Source organism: Heterodontus francisci, chromosome 19, assembly GCF_036365525.1.
Source record: "Heterodontus francisci isolate sHetFra1 chromosome 19, sHetFra1.hap1, whole genome shotgun sequence".
Lineage (NCBI taxonomy): Eukaryota > Metazoa > Chordata > Chondrichthyes > Heterodontiformes > Heterodontidae > Heterodontus > Heterodontus francisci.
In genome coordinates this window covers 70278374-70304286 of record NC_090389.1, presented here as the reverse complement: position 1 = coordinate 70304286, position 25913 = coordinate 70278374, and the positions used below count along the sequence as shown (strand labels likewise).

The 25913-nt window shown below is 41.0% G+C and overlaps 1 protein-coding gene across 3 annotated transcripts in view; it reads left to right on the top strand.

The window, feature by feature from the left end:
* The window catches only part of nol8 (nucleolar protein 8), a 55733-nt gene extending 32396 nt beyond the window's left edge, over positions 1-23337 (top strand). For all 3 annotated transcript variants that reach the window (XM_068051876.1, XM_068051878.1, XM_068051877.1), the window contains exons 11-17: positions 4173-4323; positions 5094-5177; positions 7485-7786; positions 10152-10284; positions 11449-11516; positions 11682-11764; positions 20726-23337. In XM_068051876.1, the coding sequence (XP_067907977.1) occupies positions 4173-4323; positions 5094-5177; positions 7485-7786; positions 10152-10284; positions 11449-11516; positions 11682-11764; positions 20726-20779 (875 nt within the window). In that variant the 3' untranslated portion in view covers positions 20780-23337. The remainder of the gene's footprint in view (positions 1-4172; positions 4324-5093; positions 5178-7484; positions 7787-10151; positions 10285-11448; positions 11517-11681; positions 11765-20725) is intronic.
* Positions 23338-25913: the final 2576 nt, after the last annotated feature.

Sequence of the window (25913 nt, the reverse complement as noted above, 5' to 3'; positions counted from 1 at the left end):
ATTGACTTCAATGGACAGTAAAATTGAATGGGGTGTAAATCAGGCTTCTGATCGGATCCCATCAGGTTCTCCTAAGGTGGGTTAAGTTCAAAATATCCCCATTGTGTTCCCTTGGCTCAGTGTTTAACACTCTTGGGTTCAGGCCTCACTCCAGAGACTTGAACAAATAATCTAGATTGATACTCTGAAGGAGTGTAGTCCTATCTGTCCTCTCGGTAGATGTAAAAGATCAATTGCCATTATTCAAAAAGAAGAGCTGGGCACATCTCCTGGTATTCTGGCCAATATTTATCTCTCCATCAATACCCCCAAAACAGATTATTTTGTCATTCATCTCTGTTGTTTATGGACCTTGCTGTGTGTCAATTAACTATCATTTTTGCCCACATTACTAGAGTGCCTACATTTCAAAAGTACGTCATTGGCTGTTAGAGTTTAGAATGTCCTGAAGTTCTGAGATGTACCCTAAATACAGATATTTTTTTTTTCTTCTGAATAACAACTATTCTGCTGGAGGAATAAAGATGCAGGTTGTTGGATCAAAAAGTTATGTTTTTAAAAACAGGAAGATTAAAGAAACACTAACTAACTGCACATATGTTACTGGGAGCAATTAAGGGAATTCCAAACAACTCTGATTTTCTGAGACATTACCCACATTACATAGCCACATCTGTTGCCATTGAATACAGGTATAACAATATAGCCCCTTTCCTCATGAATCAGATTACTGTTGCACCCATCTTTCTGACTATTTAAAATGAGATAATTAAACGATGCTGCTGGCATGGAACCAAACTTCACTAAGTAAGGGTGACTCGCAAAATCTTCTGACCTTTGGAAAGCTTTCACTCACAATATGCAGCTTGCCTATGTGATATGGGTCCTGAAACTTGGGCAGCTGATGTGGTCCAAAAGAGAGATGTGTTGTTTTTCTGGATAGTAAAAATTTTTTTTTCATAGGTGCAGTTGAATTTTCTTTTTTTTCGTTCATGGGATGTGGGCGTCGCTGGCTAGGACAACATTTATTGCCCATCCCCAATTGCCCTTGAGGTGGTGGTAGTGAGCTGCCTTCTTGAACCGCTGCAGTCCATGCGGGGTAGGTACACCCATAATGCTGTTTGGAAGGGAGTTCCAGGATTTTGACCCAGCAACAGTGAAGGAACGGCGATATAGTTCCAAGTCAGGATGGTGTGTGGCTTGGATGAGAACTTGCAGGTGGTGGTGTTCTCATGCATCTACTGCCCTTGTCCTTCTAGGTGGTCGAGGTCACGGGTTTGGAAGGTGCTATTTAAGGAGCTTTGGTGCATTGCGGCAGTGCATCTTGTAGATGGTACACACTGCTGCCACAGTGCGTTGGTGGTGAAGGGAGTGAATGTTTGTGGATGGGGTGTCAATTAAGCGGGTGCTTTGTCCTGGAGGTGTCAAGCTTCGAGTATAGTTGGAGCTGCATCCATCCAGGCAAGTGGAGAGTATTCTATCACACTCCTGACTTGTGCCTTGCAGATGGTGGACAGGCTTTGGGGAATCAGGAGGTGAGTTACTCGCCACAGGATTCCTAGTCTCTGATCTGCTCTTGCAGCCACAGTATTTATATGGCTACTCCAGTTCAGTTTCTGGTCAATGGTATCCCCAGGGATGTTGATAGTGGGGGATTCAGCAATCGTAATGCCATTGAATGTCATGGGGAGATGGTTAGATTCTCTCTTGTTGGAGATGGTCATTGCCTGGCACTTGTGTGGCACAAATGTTACTTGCCATTTATAAACCCGAGCCTGGGTATGGTCCAGGTCTTGCTGCATTTCTACATGGACTGCTTCAATTTAGCTCTGTTCATTAGTTGGTTTTGTTGGGTAACTTCATGCTATTATATTTTTTGAGGGGGGCGGTGGAAGGGGTTCTTACCAATACTTCCAATTTGTTCCACTTGCTGCTTCTGAACATGCTGCATGGTTTAAAAGGACGTGTTCATCGGAGGCCAGCAATGTAGGTGCAATGCTCCATGAGAAATTCAGCCCTTAGAACCACAGAATTGTGCTATCTGCTGTGGAAAAACCTGAAAAGAATAGCAAAAACAGATGGGAAAGTTCCCTCAGCATGAAGCTTTCACGTCACCTCATCCTTCCGATCTTCCGTGGGGATCATATGATGCATTAAATAGTCTGCAGTGCATACTTGTATCAGACAAGTGGCAAATGGCAGGCTTATGAGTGCCAACATCTCCACTTTTTATCTGGAAACAGGCATCAGCTAGTCAGGGCACACAGCTGTCACTGGGTGGCACAGTTTCATGCACTGCAAAGCATTGTAGATGGGAACTGTATGGGAATCGGTTATCATCATAATAACCCTATGACCTAAATGACCAATAAAAGTTGCACTTGATATTATAAAACCTTATATATTAGTGGCCATTATGCAGGATGAGCCATGATGCTTTTGTTGTACAGCAGTCCATGAAATTCACAATATATGGGGGGAAAAAAGCCTGGGTGGATTGCTCATGCAACAAACCCATCCCCTGGAATGATGGATGTTGACCCTAAGAAAACTTCTTAACAGCAGGTAAGCACATTGGCCTGGATGCTTCAGCATCTATCTGTTGTTCTTCAGATTCCACTGCCTCCTTCAAGAGAAGTGTGCCATTCAGGTTTGGCACAATGAATGCTTTTGCACTCATACTCACTTTGTACAGTGCTTCAAGCGATTTCTCTCCCAGTTGCAGTTTGGGTTTTTGTCATTGATGAATAACACAAGAAACTTGAGCAAAAATAAGGAACTGTTAGCAGCAAACTTCTTCATTTGACGTCAGATATGCAGGCCCCAGGTGAATGTCCTCACTCAGTTAATGGCCCCCCCCTCTATGCAGCTTGCACCTGTCCTTTAACGAGAAGATGGCCTTCAGTTTACATACAGAAAGGTGAGTCAGAAAATTATACTCTAAATTCATGTACCCTTTTCCTCACGCTAATAAACACGAGTATGGGAAAAATGAAAAGAAATTCGCAAATCAAAATCAAGATATGAAGGAGGAAAAGTGATAAAAGAGATGGTGATGAAAAGTGATAATTACTGCATAGGGGGTCTATCTCCAATAAGCAACTTACTTTCCTTTGTTCTTATTAAGAAATGGGGAGAAATTAGAAAGAGATTGTTGAAAAGGGGCTGCATTTGCTGACAACACAACCACTGGGTGGCGCAGTACTGGCACATGCATCAATGCAGCCCCATCAACTGAACATCAATGTCTGCAACGCCTCAGGCAGCTGCCAGTAATAAAGATGGTGCTGCTCAATTTGACACAAAAAAATTAAACCCAAAGCCCCTCAATTGCTGCGATCGCCGTCTCCATCCCATCTCAACAGCACCCCCGCCATCTTCGCCGCTTTCTCCAGCAACTGTCTGCTCACGCCCTGCTTCGCCGCTTAACCTCACTCCCTGCCTCACCACCCTCGGCTCTCTGAGCTGTCGGTGTACGTGAGTCTGCAAAATGAGACAGCTCAATCCCATTTTTACCATTACAGTATTGGAAAACCAGGCTGTAAATTTTATGTTATCTGATAATTCGAAATGGAAACAACAGAATATATCCATATACAGAAAGGAAAGTCAGAAAAGTATACTAGAAAAATCATATATCTTCCTCATGCTGATAAACATCAGTCTGGGAAAAAGAAATTATGGAAACAAAGGATAAAGACATGACGGAGAGAAAGAGAAATTATGCAAGAAACGGTGATGAAAAATGATAATTGCATAAGGGGTCTATCTCCAATGAACAAATGACTTTTCTTTGTCCTTCCTCATAAAGGAATGGGGAGAAAATAGGAAGAGATTTTTGGAAAGAGGACTGGAGATGTGGAGATCCTCTTGAGTGAAAAAGGTAAAGAGAACTTGAACAAGAGTGAGGGATAGATGAGGGGGAAACCATTGGAGATCTACACAAATTTGGTGGGGAGAGCAGAGATATTCTGTTGGGATGGTCGTAAGGAGAGCAAGACCCTATTCAGGGAATGCAAAGGAAGTGTTGTGTGAGAATGAAGACAAAATCCAGCCAGGGTTCAAATTCCTGATTGCTATCCAATAACCCTTGCTGTGTGCGTGAATGCCAGACGATGACAAGGTCAGACATTTTAATAGTATCTCTTAGAAGGGTTCTACTTTTTTTACAGAAGAATCTGTTACATTTAGAAGCCAAAATGCTGAGGAAGAAGAGTTTGTTGAAGAGAAAGAGAGAACTCTGAACATCTTAAAGAGTGTTATCCAATACGATTATGAAAAGACTGAACTCAGGACAGAACAAGCAAAATTCAAAAATTTCAAGTATGTATTCATTGAAAGACTCTAGTTCTTATGTACTTCCAGATCTGGTAACTGCCTAAAATGATTAAATTCACAACATCAATCACAACCTTTCAATCATGAGTGTTTTCAGAGCATCTTTTAATAAAGGACAAGTGACCAGTATTATTCAATTGCTGTCTTAAGGCTGTAGTTAAAATCTAGGAATGAGGTAACTGAAAACTGTGAGATACATCCAGCAAAATCTCATTATTTTGCAGGCTGTGAATTGCAGTCTGCCTGCTAGGGAAGCGCAGAGCTCTGTTCCTCAGCCGGTAAATGTTTAATGTTTTGAGAGCGTGGATAGAAGCACCTGTTTTTCTCAAAACATTAAAAGACTGCAATAGATTTATAAAGCGGTTCAGAGGTCTAGTGGGGATTATCTGAGTGTTTTTAAACTCGACTTAATATTGCATTGAAGTTAGGCTCCACTGTGTATTACAAAATGGTGTGAGACAGCTTCCCAAAGGAACCTACTAACACTGCTTCACATCAACATGAAAATGCAGTACGACTGCACCCTACGTCAAGTTTCATTGTATTTACAGCAGCACTTGGCCCGATAAAATGTTACAAACTACTGTTCTCTCTGATTCGACACATAGGTTTTACAAAGTAAAGCATTTAAATCACCCCCTTTTTAATTTGGTGGTATTGTAACTACAAGCACTCAATTTCACATTGTTATAGTATCTGCTGTATTTTTCAAATTGGAAGTCTGTCAATATTTTGCCACAAAACATTTTTTTCAGAGATGTCTCTGCTCTGCGCTATGATCCTACAAGAGGAGATCATTTAGTCTATGAAAGCAAGCTTGAAGAATCCAAAACAGAAAGGTAATTTTTTTTTTACTGAAACTGCTATACGATGAAATTCATGGTAACCGACAATTATATGTGGATCCCTTAACATTTTATTTTCAAATGTATAAGTATAATTCTATATTTCTTAGTTTGGCCATTTACGGATTCAGAATACTTGACAATATTGTCATTTAACTGTGATAGTTATTCAAAAATAAGCATTATCTTCACGATGAAACAAGGCCTCTATGCAGCTTGTACAACAAAAATATGCAGTTGACCGTTCCTGCTGAAATTGAATAAAATTGTGTGGGTGGCATAATGCATTTTTGGTCCAAAACATAGTGCTACAGAATAGTAAGGTATGGGTTTGTGGTTGTGAGTTCTTAATCTGAGTCAGGTTTGTGCGAAGAGCATTTATAATTTTTCCCATCCCTCACAGACCGTTCAAGAACTTCACAAGGGCAATTAGGCTTGGCAATAAATGCTGGCATCGCCAGGGACACCCACATCCCATGAACAAACAAAAAAAAAACTGCAACAGGATAACTGGAAATCTGAGGATGAGTTCAATAGAAGAATCATGTTCATCTGATTCTGTACTTTCACAAAATTATGCATTCTAAAATCAATAAAATTCACTTACCTGCATGATTTGGTAAAACTCCAATTTTCAGATATAACTTTACATGTGCAAATGCATTTTTAAGTTTATAAAATATATTTCACTTTCAAATTAAAGAAAGGAGCGTAAAACATGTAGTTTCCCCATGTTAAAGTTGTATTGAGTTTCATCACTTTTTGAAACCTCAACCAAATTGCAATAGATTTTGGAGTATTTCTTGCATTTGTTACCTCCAGCCTCAACAATTCGAATACTCTTCTGCCTAGCTTCTCACCTTGCACCTTCTATAAACTTGAGCTCATCCAAAACATTATTGCCCATACCCTAACTCACACCACATCCTGCTCACTCATCATCTCTGTGCTCTTTGGCCGACATTGCTTCCCAGTTCAGCAAAGCCATGCTTTTAAAATTCTGATCCTTGTCTACAAATCCCTCCATGTCCTTGTTCCTCCCTATCTCTGTAAACTCCTCCTTTCATAAAAGCCTCAGATCTCTGCATTCCTCCAATTTTGGCCTTTTATGCTTCCCTGATTATCATTGTTCCACGATTGGCAGCTATGCCTTTAGTTGCGTCGGCCTCCAGTTTTCAAATTCCTTCCCTAGACCTATCTGCTTTTCTAACTCTCCTCCTTTACAATGCTACTTGCGACCTACTTCTTTGGCCAAGCCTTTGGTCACCTGTCTTAATATCTCCTTGTGTGCTCGGTGTCAATTGTTTTTTAATAATGCTCCTGTGAAGCACCTTGGGACATTTAACTATGTTCAGGGCATTGTATAAATGCAAGTTATTGTTGTTGTATATACTAATTCAAGCCATTTGCAAAATTTTAATGTGATGGCATAAGTGCATTTGCTTGTATTTGTGACTTTATTATACTGCCAAGTTTGCATTTCTATTTTTGTTACCCCTGGGATAAAAGTAATCAGCTGTTCTGAGTATCGTCATTTTGGACATGTAATGTGAATTGTCATGTCAGTGTGAGATGGCATGAGGCAGTGAGGAAGAGAGGAAAAATCCATTTTGGGACACAATTGAAATTTTGTTAGATGAAATCTAGAGAATGTCTTTCATGAATGAATAAAGAGGATAACTATGAGGGATAAAAACAGCTTGCAAGATTCTGTTTTCGAAAAACTTTCAAAAAAATTATTTTTTTTCCATATTAGAAATTATACTTGTGTTTATACAGTCCCTTATCACATTGAAATGTTTCAAAGCAATTAACAATTAATTGTGCAAACAGTAAATGCTGGAAATACTCAGGTCAGGCAGCATCCATGGACAGAGAAATAGTTAATATTTCCTGTTGATGACCTTTCATCGGAATGTAGTTAATTACTTTTTGGTCCACTGATTGCTACGTTGTGATCTGTCAAGCTCTAAATTTATAATTCCTTGAGTAAAAGCTTTTTTAAAATTTTTGAAATAGCTATTTGTTTTTCACCTCCCTCCCAAAATCAAATTATCATTACTACCAAAAATAGTCAAGTCTTTTAAGAGAATGAAAGTACCTCAGCAGCTCTATTGAGATCAATAGTCTGTTTTAATGTATGGTTCAAGAAAGTGTGTTAGAAACCCAACATGTGGCAGCCATTAACTCTCGAAATCTAATGTGAAGTTTGTGTTCCATTACTAAAAGATAATTTGACAATTAGATATCTGGGCCAAGTTCATCAAATTTACCTTTTAACTTATTTCATAAACATTGCAGCAAAGCAGAAAGAAGAAAAAGGAAGGAAGAGGCTGAGAAGCTTCCAGAAGTATCAAAAGAAATCTATTATGATGTTGATACAGGCTTGAAAGAAATGTTCAGTTCCAGGACCAAAGAAACAGAAGTAGCATGGGATAAGAAAGATGACAGTCAGGTTCAAGATCAACCTGTTGAATCTACTGAGACTCAGATCACCCAGCACACTTTGGATTGCCTTTCTAGTAGTAATGCTATAAAAGAAGATTCAGCTGGTTTTACATTTTCTTTTTTTGAAGATGCGACTCATAGCAGTCAAAAGCCAGGTAAAATTGTTTCTTTATGACTACTGTTGAATCAACAAGCAGAAAATGCTTATGTATATTTTGCACTAATAATGTTATTTTCGAACATTTTTGCTGATCAGCACTGAGGAATGGAACACCTTCTCACTTTTGGTACCAAGTTTCAACTTTTGAGTGATCCGAAGTATGTTACACACAGAAGCCCAATAAAATTCCTCCTTGTGTGGCACAATAATATGCCTTAGTTATCACCCTGGTTCAGTGATCGAACTCTCACCTCTGGGTCAGAAGGTTGTGTGTTCAAGTCCCACTCCAGAGATTTGAGCACATAATCTATGCTGACACTTCAGTTTATTACTAAGGGAGTGCTGTCTTTCAGATGAGACATTAAACCTCAGCTGCTCTCTTGGATGGACATAAAAGTTTTCATGATGCTTTTTGAAGATAAGCAGGAGAGTTCTCTCCCGTGACCTGGACGGTATTTATCTCTCAACCAATGTTGCTTAAACAGAATATCTGGTCATTATAACATTGCTGTTTCAGGATCTTGTGTGCAGCCGTGTTCCCAGCATTACAACTATGATTATGCTTCATAAAAATATTTCGTTGACAGCATATTTGAGATATCCTGAGGTTGTGAAAGGCATTATATAAATGCAAATTATTTTGTTCTTCATTCTTCTGAAAAGAGCACTAGCCTGAATTTTTCTATCCTTATAGCTGCTGTTTTGAGTGACGTTACTGATTTTCTTTTAATATATGCATACCAAATTATGGGCAGTTTGCACTGGGAATCAGTGCGCATTGAATTAGAACCACTCAATGTCCTTTCGCAGAGAAAAAAAATCCCGAAACACTTGAAGTAGACTAGCCAGTGGACAACAAGCAGGAGGTAGGAGAGAAGATAGGAAAGATGGCATAAAGCATAGTCAAAGAGAATATGTTTTAAGGAACCTTTTTATTATGGGGAAATTATTATGAAAAAAAGCAGAGGAACAACTTCTGGAATGCAAGATTATATTGTGAAGGCCCTGTCATTGATAATGGAGTGGGGAAAGGTGTGCCAAGCAGTGAATCAGGTTCAGAAGAATTGTGGATGCAAAGTGGGATGTAAGGCTAGAGAAGTTTGCAGAGTAGGATGGAGCAAAGTCATGGAGGAATTTGAAGGAGAGGACTTAGAATGGATGTATTAGTTCAAATGTATTTTCTGCAACCATCAGGTCAATAATTGAAAGTATAATTTGTGAAATGAAACTATTGATACAGGCCCAGCTTTTGAGATTAGCAGCAACGCGACAGCACTCTCCACTGACCTCAAAGAAAGCTTGCCACAAAAATCTAGTGATCTCTGTGGCGTGGATTTCACCTTTCCCAAAATTACTTCAGTTTGGCATCAGGTCAAGCGGATTACCAGATCTCTAGCTACAATTGATGTCATCAAGCAGGCAAAGCAGCTAATCACTGAAGAATTTTCACAGACAGCAAACTAGGAAGTAAAAAGCACTGATTATCCTTCACTTTTTAATCATTTTATAGACAACGAAATAAAGGTACATACACAGAGGAACATACACATGGGTTTAAGGTAGAAGATGAAATATCAGAAACAAACTTTGAAAAAAATGATTTTTATTACTTAAAAAATCTATGCAATTTATCAAGATAGAGTAATTTCACAATCCATAAATATAAGTTTGTTTTTTCAGAGCCAGAGGGGTTGCTGAGCATAAATTATGACGGTCGTATCCCATTAAAAACCCAGTTACACCTCATTCAACAAGGTGTAACTTTTCCAAGCATTTTTACAATGAGACTAATAGCATAAAAGTGGAAGTTCCTGTCAGTTCAAGTAGTCTCTAAAGATTTCCATCCACAGGGACTTTAACAGCGCACCCTGTGGAGGAGCAGGGAAATCCCTGATAGTAACTTCTGGATTTTCACATTTAATTGTGCACATGAGGGTGTCAGAAGTTGTTTCAGTTTCATAGTGTTATGATGTCGAACACTGACTGTATCGCTGCCCTTACAAATGCTAAATCTGGGCCATTGAAACTAGCTTCTGTAGGTCCAGCACTTCAAAACACCAACATGTTCACATCGCTGTGGAAATAATTATATAACTGGAGAGTCATCCCTGGCTCATCTGCCTCTTAACAATAATTTTCAGAGTGATATTGGTTGAGATCTGGCAATAACTTATTGAAAGTATCAACCCCCAACAAAAAAAAAATTGTTTGAGTTCACCCATTTATCCTTCCCTTTTCAGGGAAACAGCTGATTCTGGGGACTCACCAGAGTATGGTAATCAAACTTCTTTCACTCTGCTGCGCACTGAATCTTTTGCATTCAAAAGTGGCAATTTACATTTGATCTTTTACTGTTTCAGAATTATATAAGATTGAGTCAATGAATATGACAGCATTTCCATGGCAAGAAGATCCTCGATTCCAAGACAGCTCCTCTGAAGATGAGGATGAAGAGAAAGATTTAGACGATTGTGGAGATGCTATAGCAAAAACGTAAAGCTAACCTTATTTTGTTTAAATTGAAATTGAGCTGAACCTTTTTCTGTGGATGTGAAATGTTACACAATCTAATTTTTGTCAAGTTTCTTAAATTGACATACAAGGGAAAAAAAAGGCAGGTTTCAAATAGTCAGGATTATTCGGCTCTTGATATGAAGAAACATGATTAGAGCCAGCCCTTTGGCATTCAATAATGTTTCATAATCTGTGATTGAAATGAACCTCACTTATTTGATTTTATATCCATTTATACCCAGATGGTTTAAGATTGGTTGGAAATTGCACACAGTGAATACTTGTTATTATTTGTTCAATCTTGATCTAAATCTGTGTCTATCCGAATTGCCAAAATGTTACCTACACTTCACTTGTCCTCCAACTGCATTATTTTAGTACGATACTCCAGTGTTATCACAATGACTCCTGGAACTCCCTTCCTAACAGCACTGTGGGTGTACTTACCCCACATGGACTGCAGCGGTTCAAGAAGGCAGCTCACCACCACCTTCTCAAGGGCAATTAGGGATGGGCAATAAATGTTGGCCTGGCCAGCGATGCCCATATCTCATGAATTAATTTTAAAAAATGATGAAAAGCTAATTAAAATAAAGCATTATCAGATACTGTTTCATAATACATTACAAATACTGCTGTCAGTATTATTAAAGTATTGATTAAGCGTAAATGGAATAGCTTTGCATTTTAGGCAACAGTCCTTTTTAATGTGGCCATGTTGAACAAATACTGTAAGCTCCAGTTAAAAAAAAACTTGAGCTTCAAATAGTAGCCACCAGTAAATTAAGCTTGGAGGTTTTTTTGAACAGTAACTATTATTGTTTTTACTATTTAAACAAACAACAGGTGATAGGACTAGAAGCTTAACTCACACATGTATTGAAAACTCAAATCCAGAAGGAATTATGCATTTCTTCCAATAATTGCAAAGCAATTCATTTTACAAACATTTGGATGTTATGTTGTGTTTTAAAAATTTATACTATTTAAATAATTTTTGAATCAAGTCTTTGATAGCTTTGTAAAATTATGTCTTAAAGTTTCTGTTTTTATTCAGAATTTCCTTAATCAGATCTTAATTAAAATTAGGAAAGTTTATTCAAATTCTTGCACACCAGTGACTTTTGGATTGTTTGTTTACAGTGTGGAAATATTTCCTGAGAAGAAAGTAAATTTATTTTTCTTCTTCAAAGGTGACCAAAGACTCCAAGGTAACATGAATGCAGTGTAAAATAGACTGTGTTGTACTCTACGTTATTGGATTAAGATACAGCATTGTTTTGGTTCATTTGCTCTTCTATGGCTTTGCAATTCGATTGGCAAAGTTGTAAGTAGATTATGGTTCAATAAGACTCATTTCTGTTTATTGCATTTAGATGGCCCTAAACTATTTTGTCGAACTATGGACCTTGAAGATGAAAGACATAACTGGGAAGAAAATCGAACTTTACTAATTGAGGTAATTGAGGCAGATGGAGTTCAACCTGGAAAAGTGTGAAGTGATTCATTTTGGAAGGTCGAATTTGAATACGAAATACAGGCTTAAAGACAGGATTCTTGGTAGTGTGGAGGAACAGAGGGATCTTGGGGTCCATGTCCATAGATCGCTCAAAGTTGCCACCCAAGTTGATAGGATTGTTAAGAAGGCGTATGGTGTGTTGGCTTTCATTAACAGGGGGATTGAGTTTAAGAGTCGCGAGGTTATGCTGCAGCTCTATAAGGCCCTGGTTCGACCACACTTGGAATATTGTGTTCAGTTCTGGTCGCCTCATTATAGGAAGGATGTGGAAGCTTTAGAGAGGGTGCAGAGGAGATTTACCAGGATGCTGCCTGGACTGGAGGGCATGTCCTACGAAGAAAGATTGAGGGAGCTAGGGCTTTTCTCATTGGAGCGAAGAAGGATGAGAGGTGACTTGATAGAGGGGTACAAGATGATGAGAGGCATAGATAGAGTGGATAGTCAGAGACTTTTTCCCAGGGTGGAAAGGGCTATCACCAGGGGGCATAATTTTAGGGTGATTGGAGGAAGGTTTCGGGGAGATGTCAGAGGTAGGTTCTTTACACAGAGAGTGGTGGGTGCGTGGAATGCGCTGCCAGCGGTGGTAGTAGAAGCAGATACATTAGGGGCATTTAAGCAACTCTTGGATAGGTACATGGATGATGGTAGAATGAAGGGTAGGTAGTTAGTTTGATCTTAGAGTAGGTTAAAGGTTCGGCACAACATCGTGGGCCGAAGGGCCTGTACTGTGCTGTACTGTTCTATGTTCTATGTAAATGATTTCACATGTAACTTGTTCTTCTATTTGCATTACAGATGACTGACAGAATAGTTTCTGTGCTTAATTTTACTGTGATTGTTATGTATGTTCATGCCAATTAAAATCACGTGTTAAAATTTACAAATTCATAATTTTGAAAATGCATTTCGGGCTGATTAGTTTAAAAAAAATAAGCATCTAATTATTGTAGTTGGTCTAGGAACATCGAACTATTAGTAGGCCATTCACCCCGTCAAGCCTGTTCCACCATTCAATTAGATCATGGCTGATCTGTATTTTAACTCCATCGTCCCAACTTTGTTCTGTATCCATCAGTCCCAGATTTTAAAATTTTAAATTGCCTTTGTCCAAGCAGCTTTTTGGGGGAGAGGTTCAGAATTCCACCACCCTTTGGGTGAAGAAGTGCTTTCTGACATCAACCCTAAATGATCTAGCTCTAATTTTAATGTTGTGCCCCCTTGTTCTGGATTCTGTCTCTCTACCTATCAAAGCTCTTACTCATAAACTTCAATTACATCACCCGGTAAGTTTTTTTTATATTCAATGCAACATGGCTCTCTATTCCTTCATCGAAGTCATTTAGAAATACAGTGAAAAGCGGTGGCCCCGGTATAGATCTAGGGACACCATTAGCCACTTCCTGCCAATTTAACTATATACCAATTATCACTACTCTCTGTCTCCTGCCTCCTAATCAATTCCCTAACCAAGACAATAGGTTGTCTCCAATTTTGTGCGCACTTGTTTTTGTTAACAGTCTCTTATGTGGAACCTTGTTTAACACCTTCTGGAACTTCAGACAAATAACCTCTATAGACGCTGCTTAATCGACCAAGTTAGTTACCTCCTCAAAAATTATTTGTTAGACATGACTTACTCTTTACAAATCCAGGTGGCTGTCTCTGATCAGCTCATATTTTTCTAAATGCTCATTGTGTCCTTAATAACAGATTCTAGTAACTTGCCCACAATAGAAATTAGACTTATAAGCCTATCATGTATTAGTTTATCTCTCTTACCCTTTAATCGTGAAGTGACTTTGAAAATTTTCCGGTCGGAGGGTGTTTTGGAAAATCATGATCAACACACAAACAATTTCCTTACCAACTACTTTTAATACCTTGGGGTAGAAACCATCAGGTCCTAGAGGTTTGACAATTTATAATAACAGTAGTTTTGCCATCACCATGTTTCCAGTTATGTTAAATCTAGTTCGTTCCTTCCCTTGATTTATTTTTAGTTTCCCTTGTTTCTCCGGTATTTTATCCTCATCCTCTACTGTGTAGACCGATGTAAAGTTGCTATTTAGAGAGTCTGCAATTTTCCTTTGTCCAAACAGGTAACTATAGGCTTGTTAGCTTGACATCTGTCGTGGGGAAGGTGTTAGAATTGATCATTAAAGAGGCTATAGCTGGGCACTTAGAAAAACTCAAGGTGATCGGAAATAGTCAGCATGGTTTTGTGAAAGGGAAATCATGTTTAACCAATTTATTGAAGTTCTTTGAAGGAGTAACATGCGCTGTGGATAAAGGGGAGCCTGTTGATGTACTGTACTTGGACTTCCAGAAGGCATTTGACAAAGTGCCACATAAAAGGTTATTGCGCAAAGTAGGGGCTCATGGTGTAGGGGGTAACATGTTAGCATGGGTAGAAGATTGGCTGGCTGGCAGAAAACAGAAAGTATGCATAAATGGTTCCTTTTCTGATTGGCAGGATGTGACAAGTGGAGTCCCGCAGGGGCCTGTGCTGGGGCCTCAGCTTTTTACAATTTATATCGATGACTTAGATGAGGGGAGCAGTAGCATGGTAGCTAAATTTGCAGATGAAACAAAGATAGATAGGAAAGTATGTTGTGAAGAGGACATAAGGAGGTTGCAGACCAATATAGATAGGTTGAGTGAGTGGGCAAAAATCTGGCAGATGGAGTATAATGTGGGAAAATGTGAAGCTGTTCACTTTTGTAGGAAGAATAAAAAAGCAGAGTATTTCTTAAACGGGGAACAACTGCAGAATTCCGAGGTGCAGAGGGATCTAGGTGTTCCAGATCATGTGCATGAGTCACAAGAGGTTAGTATGCAGGTACAGCAAGTAATAAAGAAGGCTAATGGAATGCCATCCTTTATTACGAGAGGAATTGAAAATAAAAGTAAGGATGTTTTGCTTCCGTTATACAAGGCATTGGTGAGGTCACATCTCGAATACAGTTTTGGTCTCCTAATTTAAGGAAGGATGTGAATGCGTTGGAGGCGGTTCAGAGGAAGTTTACTAGATTGATACCTGGAATGAGCAGGTTGTCTTATGAGGAAAGGTTCGACAGACTGGGCTTGTTTTCACTGGCGTTTAGAAGAGTGAAGGGAGACTTGATTGAAGTATGTAAGATCCTGAATGGTCTTGTCAAGCTGGATGTGGAAAGGATGTTTCCTCTTGTGGGTGAGTCCAGAACTAGGGGAGACTGTTTGAAAATTAGGGGTCGCCCTTTTAGGACAGAGACGAGGAAAAAATTTTTCTTTGAGGGTTGTGCGACTTTGGAATTCTCTGCCTCAGAAGGTGGTGGAGGCGGGGTCTTTGAACTTTTTTAAGGTGGAGGTAGATAGATTCTTGTCAGGCAAGGAATCAAAGATTATTGAGGGTAGATGTGCGTGTGGAATTCGAGACAGAACAGATCAGCCATGATCTTATTAAATGGTGGAGCAGGCTCGACGGGCTGAATGGCCTACTTCTGCTCCTAATTCGTATGGTTGTAATTACAATATCATCTGCATCTGTCGTTAAGGAGCCCAAATTACTTTCAGCCACTCTCCTTTTCTTAATATATTTGTAAAAACCTTTAATGTTGTGCTTGATATCCCTTGCAAGTTTTTGCTCGTATTCCTTCTTTGCCCTTACCACTTTCTTTGTATCCCTTTACTGTCCTTTATATCACTTCAAGTCTGCAGGATCTCTACTGTTCTTTGCCTTAGTATAAGTTTTTTCTCTTAGTTTTATACTCTCTCTCATTTCCCTTGTTGATTAAGGTTGTTTAATTACACAAGTAGAGCTCTTGCACTTTAGGGGTATGTACCAGATACTTTTTGAACACATCCCACTGTTCATTCATAGTTTTATCAATTAGTACTTCTGCCCACCGTAGCTCTTAAAGCAGCCAGAAGCACTGCACAAAGAACAGCCAGGCACTGCGCAAACGACTACTGGCAACACCTATGTAGTCATATTCAGCTGGCCTCAGACACCGGAAACATCAGAGGAATGTATGATGGCATTAAGAGAGCCCTTGGGCCAACCATCAAGAAGATCGCCCCCCTCAAATCTAAATCAGGGGACATAATCACTGACCAACGCAAACAAATGGACCGCTGGGTTGAGCACTACCTAGAACTGTAATCCAGGGAGAATGTTGTCACTGAGACTGCCCTCAACGCAGCCCAGCCTCTACCAGTCATGGATGAGCTGGACGTACAGCCAACAAAATTGGAACTCAGTGATGCCATTGATTCTCTAGCCAGCGGAAAAGCCCCTGGGAAGGACAGCATTATCCTTGAAATAATCAAGAGTGCCAAGCCTGCTATACTCTCAGCACTACATGAACTGCTATGCCTGTGCTGGGACGAGGGAGCAGTACCTCAGGACATGCGCGATGCCAATATCATCACCCTCTATAAAAACAAAGGTGACCGCGGTGACTGCAACAACTACCATGGACTCTCCCTGCTCAGCATAGTGGGGAAAGTCTTTGCTCGAGTCGCTCTAAACAGGCTCCAGAAGCTGGCCGAGCGCGTCTACCCTGAGGCACAGTGTGGCTTTCGTGCAGAGAGATCGACCGTCGACATGCTGTTCTACCTTCGTCAGATACAGGAGAAATGCCGCGAACAACAGATGCCCCTCTACATTGCTTTCATTGATCTCACCAAAGCCTTTGACCTCGTCAGCAGATGTGGTCTCTTCAGACTACTAGAAAAGATTGGATGTCCACCGAAGCTACTAAGTATCATCACCTCATTCCATGACAATATGAAAGGCACAATTCAACATGGTGGCTCCTCATCAGAGCCCTTTCCTATCCTGAGTGGCGTGAAACAGGGCTGTGTTCTCGCACCCACACTTTTTGGGATTTTCTTCTCCCTGCTGCTTTCACATGCGTTCAAGTCCTCTGAAGAAGGAATTTTCCTCCACACAAGATCAGGGGGCAGGTTGTTCAACCTTGCCCGTCTAAGAGCGAAGTCCAAAGTACGGAAAGTCCTCGTCAGGGAACTCCTCTTTGCTGACGTTGCTGCTTTAACATCTCACACTGAAGAGTGTCTGCAGAGACTCATCGACAGGATTGCGTCTGCCTGCAATGAATTTGGCCTAACGATCAGCCTCAAGAAAACGAACATCATGGGGCAGGACGTCAGAAATGCTCCATCCATCAATATTGGCAACCACGCTCTGGAAGTGGTTCAAGAGTTCACCTACCTGGGCTCAACTATCACCAGTAACCTGTCTCCAGATGCAGAAATCAACAAGCGCATGGGAAAGGCTTCTACTGCTATGTCCAGACTGGCTAAGAGAGTGTGGGAAAATGGCGTACTGACACGGAACACAAAAGTCTGAGTGTATCAAGCCTGTGTCCTCAGTACCTTGCTCTATGGCAGCGAGGCCTGGACAACGTATGTCAGCCAAGAGCGACGTCTCAATTCATTCCATCTTCGCTGCCTCCGGGGAATACTTGGCATCAGGTGGCAGGACCGTATCTGCAACACAGAAGTCCTCGAGGCGGCCAACTTCCCCAGCTTATACACACTACTGAGTCAGTGGCGCTTGAGATGGCTTGGCCACGTGAGCCGCATGGAAGATGGCAGGATCCCCAAAGGCACATTGTACAGCGAGCTCGCCACTGGTATCAGACCCACCGGCCGTCCATGTCTTCGCTTTAAAGACGTCTGCAAACGCGACATGAAATCCTGTGACATTGATCACAAGTCGTGGGAGTCAGTTGCCAGCGTTCGCCAGAGCTGGCGGGCAGCCATAAAGGCGAGGCTAAAGTGTGGCGAGTCGAAGAGACTTAGCAGTTGGCAGGAAAAAAGACAGAATCGCAAGGGGAGAGCCAACTGTGTAACAGCCCCGACAAACAAATTTTTCTGCAGCACCTGTGGAAGAGCCTGTCACTCTAGAATTGGCCTTTCTTGCCACTCCAGGCGCTGCTCCACACACCACTGACCACCTCCAGGCGCTTACCCATTGTCTCTTGAGACAAGGAGGCCAAAGAGACTTCTGCCCAGCCTACTGTGGCCAATTTCTGCTTCATCCCTACAAAGTCAGCCTTGCCTAAATTTAAAACTTTTGTTTGTGATTCATCCTTCTCTCTCAAACCAAATATTGAATTCTATCATTATTATGTTTGGTAGGTTTTCCCTTGCCATTAGATTATTGGTCAATTCAGGCTTAATTCTCATTATTAAATCTTAAATGGCCTGTTCTCTAGTTGCTTCAAGAACATATTGCATAAACAAACTGTCCTGAACACACTCAAGAAATTCACTCTTTGGGACTCGAGTTGTCCTCCTCCCATTTTTTGTGAAAATTAAAGTCTCCTATTATGACTGCACTGGTTTTGCAGCAAGCTTCACTGATCCTCTGCGTTTACGTATCCTTCTACTTTATCATTACTGTTTGGAGGTATTTAACTAACTCCACCAAAGTCTTGCATGCTTTTCTACTCCAGAGTTCTATCCATAATATTTCTACTGCCTGCTCATTCTTACTGATACCCTCACTTTCTAATGCTGTCACAGTATGCTTTGTCAATATTGCCGCTCTTCCTCCTGTTCCAATTTCTTTGTTAAAGTATATATTTTTCTTCCTCAAATATTTCCTTATTTACACATCTCTTTTGGCTCTTATTCATTATTGACTGAACTGGCTTATTCCAAGACCTCCAAGTATCATGCCTTATTGAGATCCTCCTAAATCTGATGATTTATTTATGACAGAGTTATGGATATGAGCTCTTCAATTGGCTCCATGGTCCAGCACATGGTCTTCAACCTTTACCTCTTATTTTTTATTCAAGCTTTGATGTATATAAACCCAGTATTAATCAAAAATATAATCCTAATGTGACCCTAATGTTTGCCAAACTTTAGATCATGTCTCCTTAATCAGTCTGGGAACGGTAATGTAACTAGACTAGTAATCCAGAGGCCCGGACAAATGCTCCGGAGGCACGAGTTCAAAATCCCACCATATCAGCTGGAGAAATTTAAATTCAATCAACTAATAAATCTGGAATAAAAATCTAGTCTCAGTAATGGTGACCATGAAACTACCGGATTATCATAAAAAAAATCTGGTTCACTAATGTCTTTCAGGGAAGGAAATCTGCCGTCCTTACCCAGTCTGGCCTAGACTTCAGACCCACAGCAAGGTGGTTGACTCTTAACTGCCCTCTGAAATGGCCTAGCAAGCCACTCTGTTATATCAAACCGCTTGGGAGAACTATCCCACAGACTAGTCAAGCAACAGCCTGACAGAGGCATATTCACCAAATCATACCTTACAGACAATGTCCCAGACTCTTTCATCACTATCCCTGGCTGTGTCCTGTCCCACTGGCGGGAGAGATCCATCAGAGATGATGGCACAGTGGTATACAGTCAGGAGGGAGTGGCCCTGGGAGTCCTCAACATTGACTGAAGACCCTTTGAGGTCTCGTGGCATCAGGTCAAACATGGGCAAGGAAATCTCCTGCTGATTACCACCTACTGCCCTCTCTCAGCTGATGAATCAGTACTCCTCCACGTTGAACGCTACTTGGAAGATGCACTGAGTGTACCAAGGGCACAAAATGTACTCTGGGTGGGGGGCTTCAGTGACAGAGCTGGCTAAATCCTGAATTACATATCTGCCAGACTGGGCCTGTGGCAGGTGGTGAGAGAACCACCATGAGGGGAAAACCTATTTAACCCCACCCTCACCAATCTACCTGTCTCAGGTGCATCTGTCCATGACCATATTGGTAGGAGTGACCACCACACAGTCCATGTGGTGACAAAATCCCATCTTCACACTGAGGATATCCTCCTTCATGTGTGGCACTACCACCATGCTAAATGGGTTAGATTCAGTTTTGGCAGTTCAAAATTGGCCATCGATGAGGTGCTATGGGCCATCAGCAGTAGCAGAATTGCATTCAACCACAACCTATAACTTCATGGCTTGGCATATCCCTTACTCTACCATTGCCATCAAGTAAGGGGACCAACCTTGGTTCAGTGAGGAGTGCAGGAGAGCATGCCAGGAGCAGCACCAGGCATATCTAAAAATGAGATGCCAACCTAATGAAGCTATAACACAGAACTACATGCATGCTAAACAGTGGAAGCAGCATGCAATAGACAGAACTAAGCGATCCCACAATCAGTGGATCAGATCAAAGAGCTCTGCAGTCCTGCCACATCTAGTTGTGAATGGTGGTGAACAATTAAACACCACCACCTTCTCGAGGGCAGTTAGGGATGGGCAACAAATGCCAGTGATGCTCACATCCCATGAATGAATATTAAAAAAGATTAATATACCAGTCAGCCCCAGATTACCTTGGCAGCCACGGAACCTCTGGCAACTCCAGTTTTTGGTCCTTCTTGGCATCTTTCTGAACTTTGGCCTTCATGTTCATCTCAGCAGTTGGCTCACAGCAAACCCTTTGGACATTTATTTTCTGAAGTTCATCTCTTTACCTCCACCAACCCTACTCCCCGCCGCTCCAACCCCCCCGCCCCCTAACCAATGCTGCACCCCAATAAGGAGAAATTGTTTTATGCAGAGTTGTTCGGACATAGAATGCCCAGCAGAAACAGTGGTCGGAACAGATTCCATAATGGCTTCTAAAAGGGAAGTGAATAGATATTTGAAAAATACTTTTTTAATTGGACTGTGTAAGGAGAAGGCCAATAGAACTAAGTGGATTGTTCTTTCAGAGAGCCAGCACAAGTGCAGCGGGTTGTAAAAGTATACAATTGCAGGTCCCATCTGGACTAATGAGAGATGAAGTTCTCTTTGGATGATAGGCAAGCAATTTGTGTGTGGACCAGAATGAAGCCAATAATCTAATACTTTATGTAATCTTTTCAAAGAGATTCTTAAATGTTATCCTTTTTTTTTAGGAGTACCGAAAGAAGCACAAAGATGCAAGAAGGAAAATAAAAGCCAAGCAGTAGATCTGTATTCAATTCATGGGAGTAACATGCTCTGAATTCATGCAAAAATCTTATACTATGAACATAAGAATATTTGCACTTGCCTATTTTGACTTATTCTTTGTAAAGACTGTACAATACGTATTTTATTCTAGTTTTTGAAATCATTGCCCAGTGTACTAGCCATGAGTTGGTAAGACTTGGGTTCATACATGTGATTGTACACTGAATGGCTATTGATCTTGGCTGAGCTAACTTGGCAGTTTGAGGTGAGACAAAGCTCTTCCCCATAAGGCAGGAAAGATCAGCAGGTTGCTCTTGTACATTTCCAAGGAGCCAATTGTAGAGTGAAATTGCAAAGGACTGAAAATAGGTCCCTTCTCCACATCTCTTCATGAAGAGAATTGGTGTAGGAAGAAAAGAACTGCTGCAAGAGTCTTGCAAACTAAAGGTACTGTGGTGGGGAAAGGATTTCATGATAGTCTTTTTTTAGATGTATTGCTTTTTTGTACAACAAAAAATAAAGTTCAATTGTCTGACATGATAAAGTAATCTTTATTAGAGTATCAAGTGTTTCTGTTCACTTTCGACCAGCCTTTTGTGTGAACTGCAAATTTTCAAATCTAACTATGAGGAAAGAAGACAGCTTCCCGAACAGCATAGTGTCCTCCAGGAAGATTACCTAGTTAAGGACCACAAGGAAATTTACAAATATCAATTCAAAAGGTGAATATTCTTTGAGGAGACAGGGAGGGCTGTTTTGAAAATGGGTATTATGAATGTGTATGACCGTTCCTACAATAAGATCATAGGAAATAGGAGCAGGAGTAGGCCATTCAGCCCGTTGAGCCTGCTCTGCCTTCAAACAGATCATGGCTGATCATCCACCTCTGCCACTTTTTCCCCACTATCCCCATATCCCTTGATGTCGTTAGCATTCAGAAATCTATCAATTTCTGACTTGAACATGCTCAATGATAGAGCTTCCACAGCCCTCTGGGATAGAGAATTCCACTGATTCACCACCCTCTGAGTAAAGAAATTCCTCCTCATCTTAGTCTGAAATGGCCTGCCCCTTATTCTGAGACTGTGTCCCCTTGTTCTAGACCCACCAGCCAGAGGAAACATTTTATCCACATTTTCCCTGTGTTACAAAAATGATTCCAATTTTTAACATTTTATTTTTTGAGGACTTGTGTTAAAACTGAAAAGATTCCATGGATGTGTTTTTTTTACCAAATTCACTGAAAGGACACTTGAGATGTTGCTTGCAAACAACCTGTGCTGGAAATCATGTGTTTTAAGCTCAGTAAACAACAGAAACCTTGGTTACCTGGGGAAGATGTTTACAGAGAAGCCACATGTCAAGGTTTATGGAGGTCAGAAGGTTAACTTTCTGTTTGGGGAAGATATTGTTTTCAAGTCAGTTGGGGTGTGAACTGTTTTGAAGACAGTTGGAGAGCAACTTGCCAAGGAAAAATCACCCAGCTCACCTCTTTCTCTACCTCTTTTGAGAAACCCTGTAACGATCCAGGGCTGAATTTTATTCGGGCGCAGCGCTGTGCATCAGCGCCCTTTAAACTTGGCAAGGTGCCCACATTCAGAGGGCGCTGCAGAGCCCCCATGATCTTTCGCGCGGGGGCTCATTTAAATTATGGGGGTGCAGTGGCGGCCGCTGAATGCGGGCACCTCGCCGAATTTAAATTTTTATTAAACAATTAAAAATATGTGGATGGCCCTTCCCCAACCCCCCCAATGGTCATTTCCATACCCAAAATGACCAACACCGTCCTTTATCCCTCCCCGAACTATACCGCCTAAATTTATAACATTTGGCCTACAACCCCCTTCCACCATCCCCGCATCCAATAAAAATTGACTTCCCCGCACCTCTACCCTTCCCGTCCTGAAATTTTTATTACTCCCCCCACCGCCCCCAACCAGGTTCTCGCCTCAGAACTCCGTGCGGAGTTCCGAAGGCCAAACGGAGGCCAAAAAATCGGCGTGGGACTGCAGATAAATTAATTTGAATATAACTACTGTCGATTTAAATATGCAGATGAAGGACCCGCCACTAGGCAGCAGGGGGGCTGCACCGAGGTCCCCCCGCGGCTGGTAATATGCGGCGGGCCCTTCTCGACGTCGCGGGTCAAGCCGGGCCTCTCCCCGCAACATTTTACCAGCCTCCGCGCCACGACCCACGGCGTCAAGGGGCTGGTAAAATTCAGCTCCTAGTGTGGGAGAGCTAAAACCCCTGGTGCTGCATTTCTCCTAAGAAGCTGGAAAAAGCTGCCAGATTAATTCCCAATGACGTCTGAAAAGAACTGCTTTAGAAAAGATCCCATATACCTGGACGCCAGACCAAAAGGGACAACTGACTTTATTACATTTTTTTTTCTTCAAAAATTAGGAAGTATTTGGCCAAAGTATTCTTGTTTTGCTTTTTTGTAACAGACCTCTGCAGAGACAATTTCTGTATTTTTTCCATTGTGTTTGGGGGAATTTTAAAAAAGGAACTTTAATATTTTAATCTGTGTATTAATGCTTTGCTTTGTTACTGGATAAGTCTTGTTTGATAATAAACTGATAATTTTGTTTCATAAAGAACCCTGGTTGGTGTATTTTATTTTGGGATAAAGAGTAGAGTATATGATTGACCAAACTGGTAACTGGTCAAACATTTTTTTAAATATATGTTGTGACCTGCGGAGAAGTGGGACTAGAAAATACAGTGCACTCCTCCCACCTCGGTTGTAACACCTGTTATGTCTCACCGAGGCTTTATACAATTGAAGCAGTACATCTTTACTCCTGTACTCAAATCCTCGTGCAATAAAGGCCAACATAGCATTTGACGCCTTAATTGCTTGCTGCACCTGCATACTAGCTTTTAGTGACTTCTGAAGAAGGATAGCCAGGGCACCCTTTGGACATCAACACCTCCCAACCTCTCACCATTTAAGAAATACTCTGCCTTTCTGTTTTTTTCTACCAAAGTGGATCACTTCACACTTATTCACTTTATATTCCATCTGCCATGTTCTTGCCCATTCACTTAACCTGTCCAAATCCCCTTGAAGCCTCCTTGCATCCTCCTCACAACTTGCATTCCCTCCTAGATTTTGTGTCATCTGCAAATTTGGAAATATTACAATTGGTTCCCATATCCAAATCATTGATATAGATTGTAAACAGCTATGGCCCAAGCACTGATCCTTGCGGTACCTCACTAGTAACAGCCTGCTATCCTGAGAATGACCCATTTATTCCTAATCTCTGCTTTTTGTCTGTTAACCAATTCTCAATCCATTGCAGTATATTACCTCCAATCCCATGTGCTCTAATTTTGTTTACTAACCTCCTGTGTGAGACCTTATCAAAAGCCTTCTGAAAATCCAAATACATCACATTCACTGGCTCTCCTTTATCGTTTCCACAAGTAACACCCTCAAAAAAACTCAAAACAAGTTTTGCTGAAAATAGAGATGCTGTTGAAGCTTTTGGTCTTGCACTCATCAGGACAATGCGCAAGAATAACCAATGTAAGGGAAAACAACAACTGCATGAGAAGAGAGTGCTGATTGGTCAGCAAGTGAACTCTGGTCGCGACGTTGCCATGGAGAATGTACCAGTTTACGATGACTGACAGTAAACTGCCAAGCTTTGTTTGAAATTTAAACCATCTAGGCAGCTTGACTCTGGTCAAAGCATTGCCCTGAGGAATGAACCAGCGAATGGCTGTCATTTATTTTGTTCAGCTGAAACAGGCGCAATGTTTGTCTGTATTCTTTCTGTCTGCAAAGACCAGGGCCCTGTGTATTCATATATGTAGCTTCCAGTATGCGCAAATGCGCCACACTGTGAGCCCTACCGACAATCTTAAATTGATTGTCGGCATAATCCATAGCACACTGGATTATTTAGCAAATGTTGTCCAATCGCAGAAGGGACATGTTGTTTGATACTATCCAGTATGATGCTAGGTATATAGACCGTACATCCCAAAGACTGGCGGATCGTATCAAACAACATGTCCCTTCTGCTGTTCGCAACAGGCAAGGTACAGGCCATACCCAACCAGCCCGTGCTTGCAAAACTCAAAGCGCAGTGTCCAACATTAGATGTGATTCCGCAATTGGACAACATTTGCTAAATAATCCTCAGTGTGCTAAGAATTACGCTGACGACCAATTTAAGATTGTCAGTAGGGCCTGCAGTATGGCGCATTTGCGCATACTGGAAGCTACATATATTCATACACAGACAGAAAGAATACGTACAAACGTTGTGCCTGTTTCAGCTGAACAAAATAAGTGACAGCCATTCACTGGTTCATTCCTCGGCAATGTCTTGACCAATCAAGAGTCCAGCTGCCTGGTTTAAATTTCAAACAAAGCTTGGCAGTTAACTGTCAGTCACCGTAAACTGGTGCATTCTCCATGGCCAAGCCTCTATCAATCAGAGTTCACTTGCCGACCAATTAGCACTCTCTTCTCATGCAGTATAAGTTGTTGTTTTCTCTGACATTGGTTATTCCTGCGGATTGTCCTGTTGAGTGCAAGACGAAAAGCTATGACAACAAGTCTCTATTTTCAGCAATACTCAAGTTCTGTACTACGAAACGACTGTCCAACAGGTTTGTCAAACATGATTTCCCTTTCACAAATCCATGTTGGCTCTGCCCAATCATATAATTATTTTCCAAGTGTCCAGTTATCTCATCCTTTATAATAGATTCTAACATTTTCCTTACTACTGATGTCAAACCAGCAGGTCTGTAGTTCTTTGTTTTCTCTCTCACTCTCTTCTTAAATAGTGGGGTTACATTTTCTATTTTCCAGTCTGCAGGAACCCTTCCAGAATCTATAGAATTTTGAAAGATAACCACCAATGCATCCATTATCTCTGTAGCCAGCTCCTTCTATACTCTGGGATGTAGCTCATCTGGTCTGGGGGATTTATCAACTTTCAATCCAATTAATTTTTCAAATACTACATCTTTATTGATACTAATTATTTTAAGTTCCTCATTTTTACATGTCCCTTGGTTCCCTAGCATTTCTGGGAAATTTTCTGTGTCGTCCTCCATAAACACAGACACAAAGTAATTGTTTAGTCTCTCCGCCATTTCCACATTGTCCACCATAAACTCTCC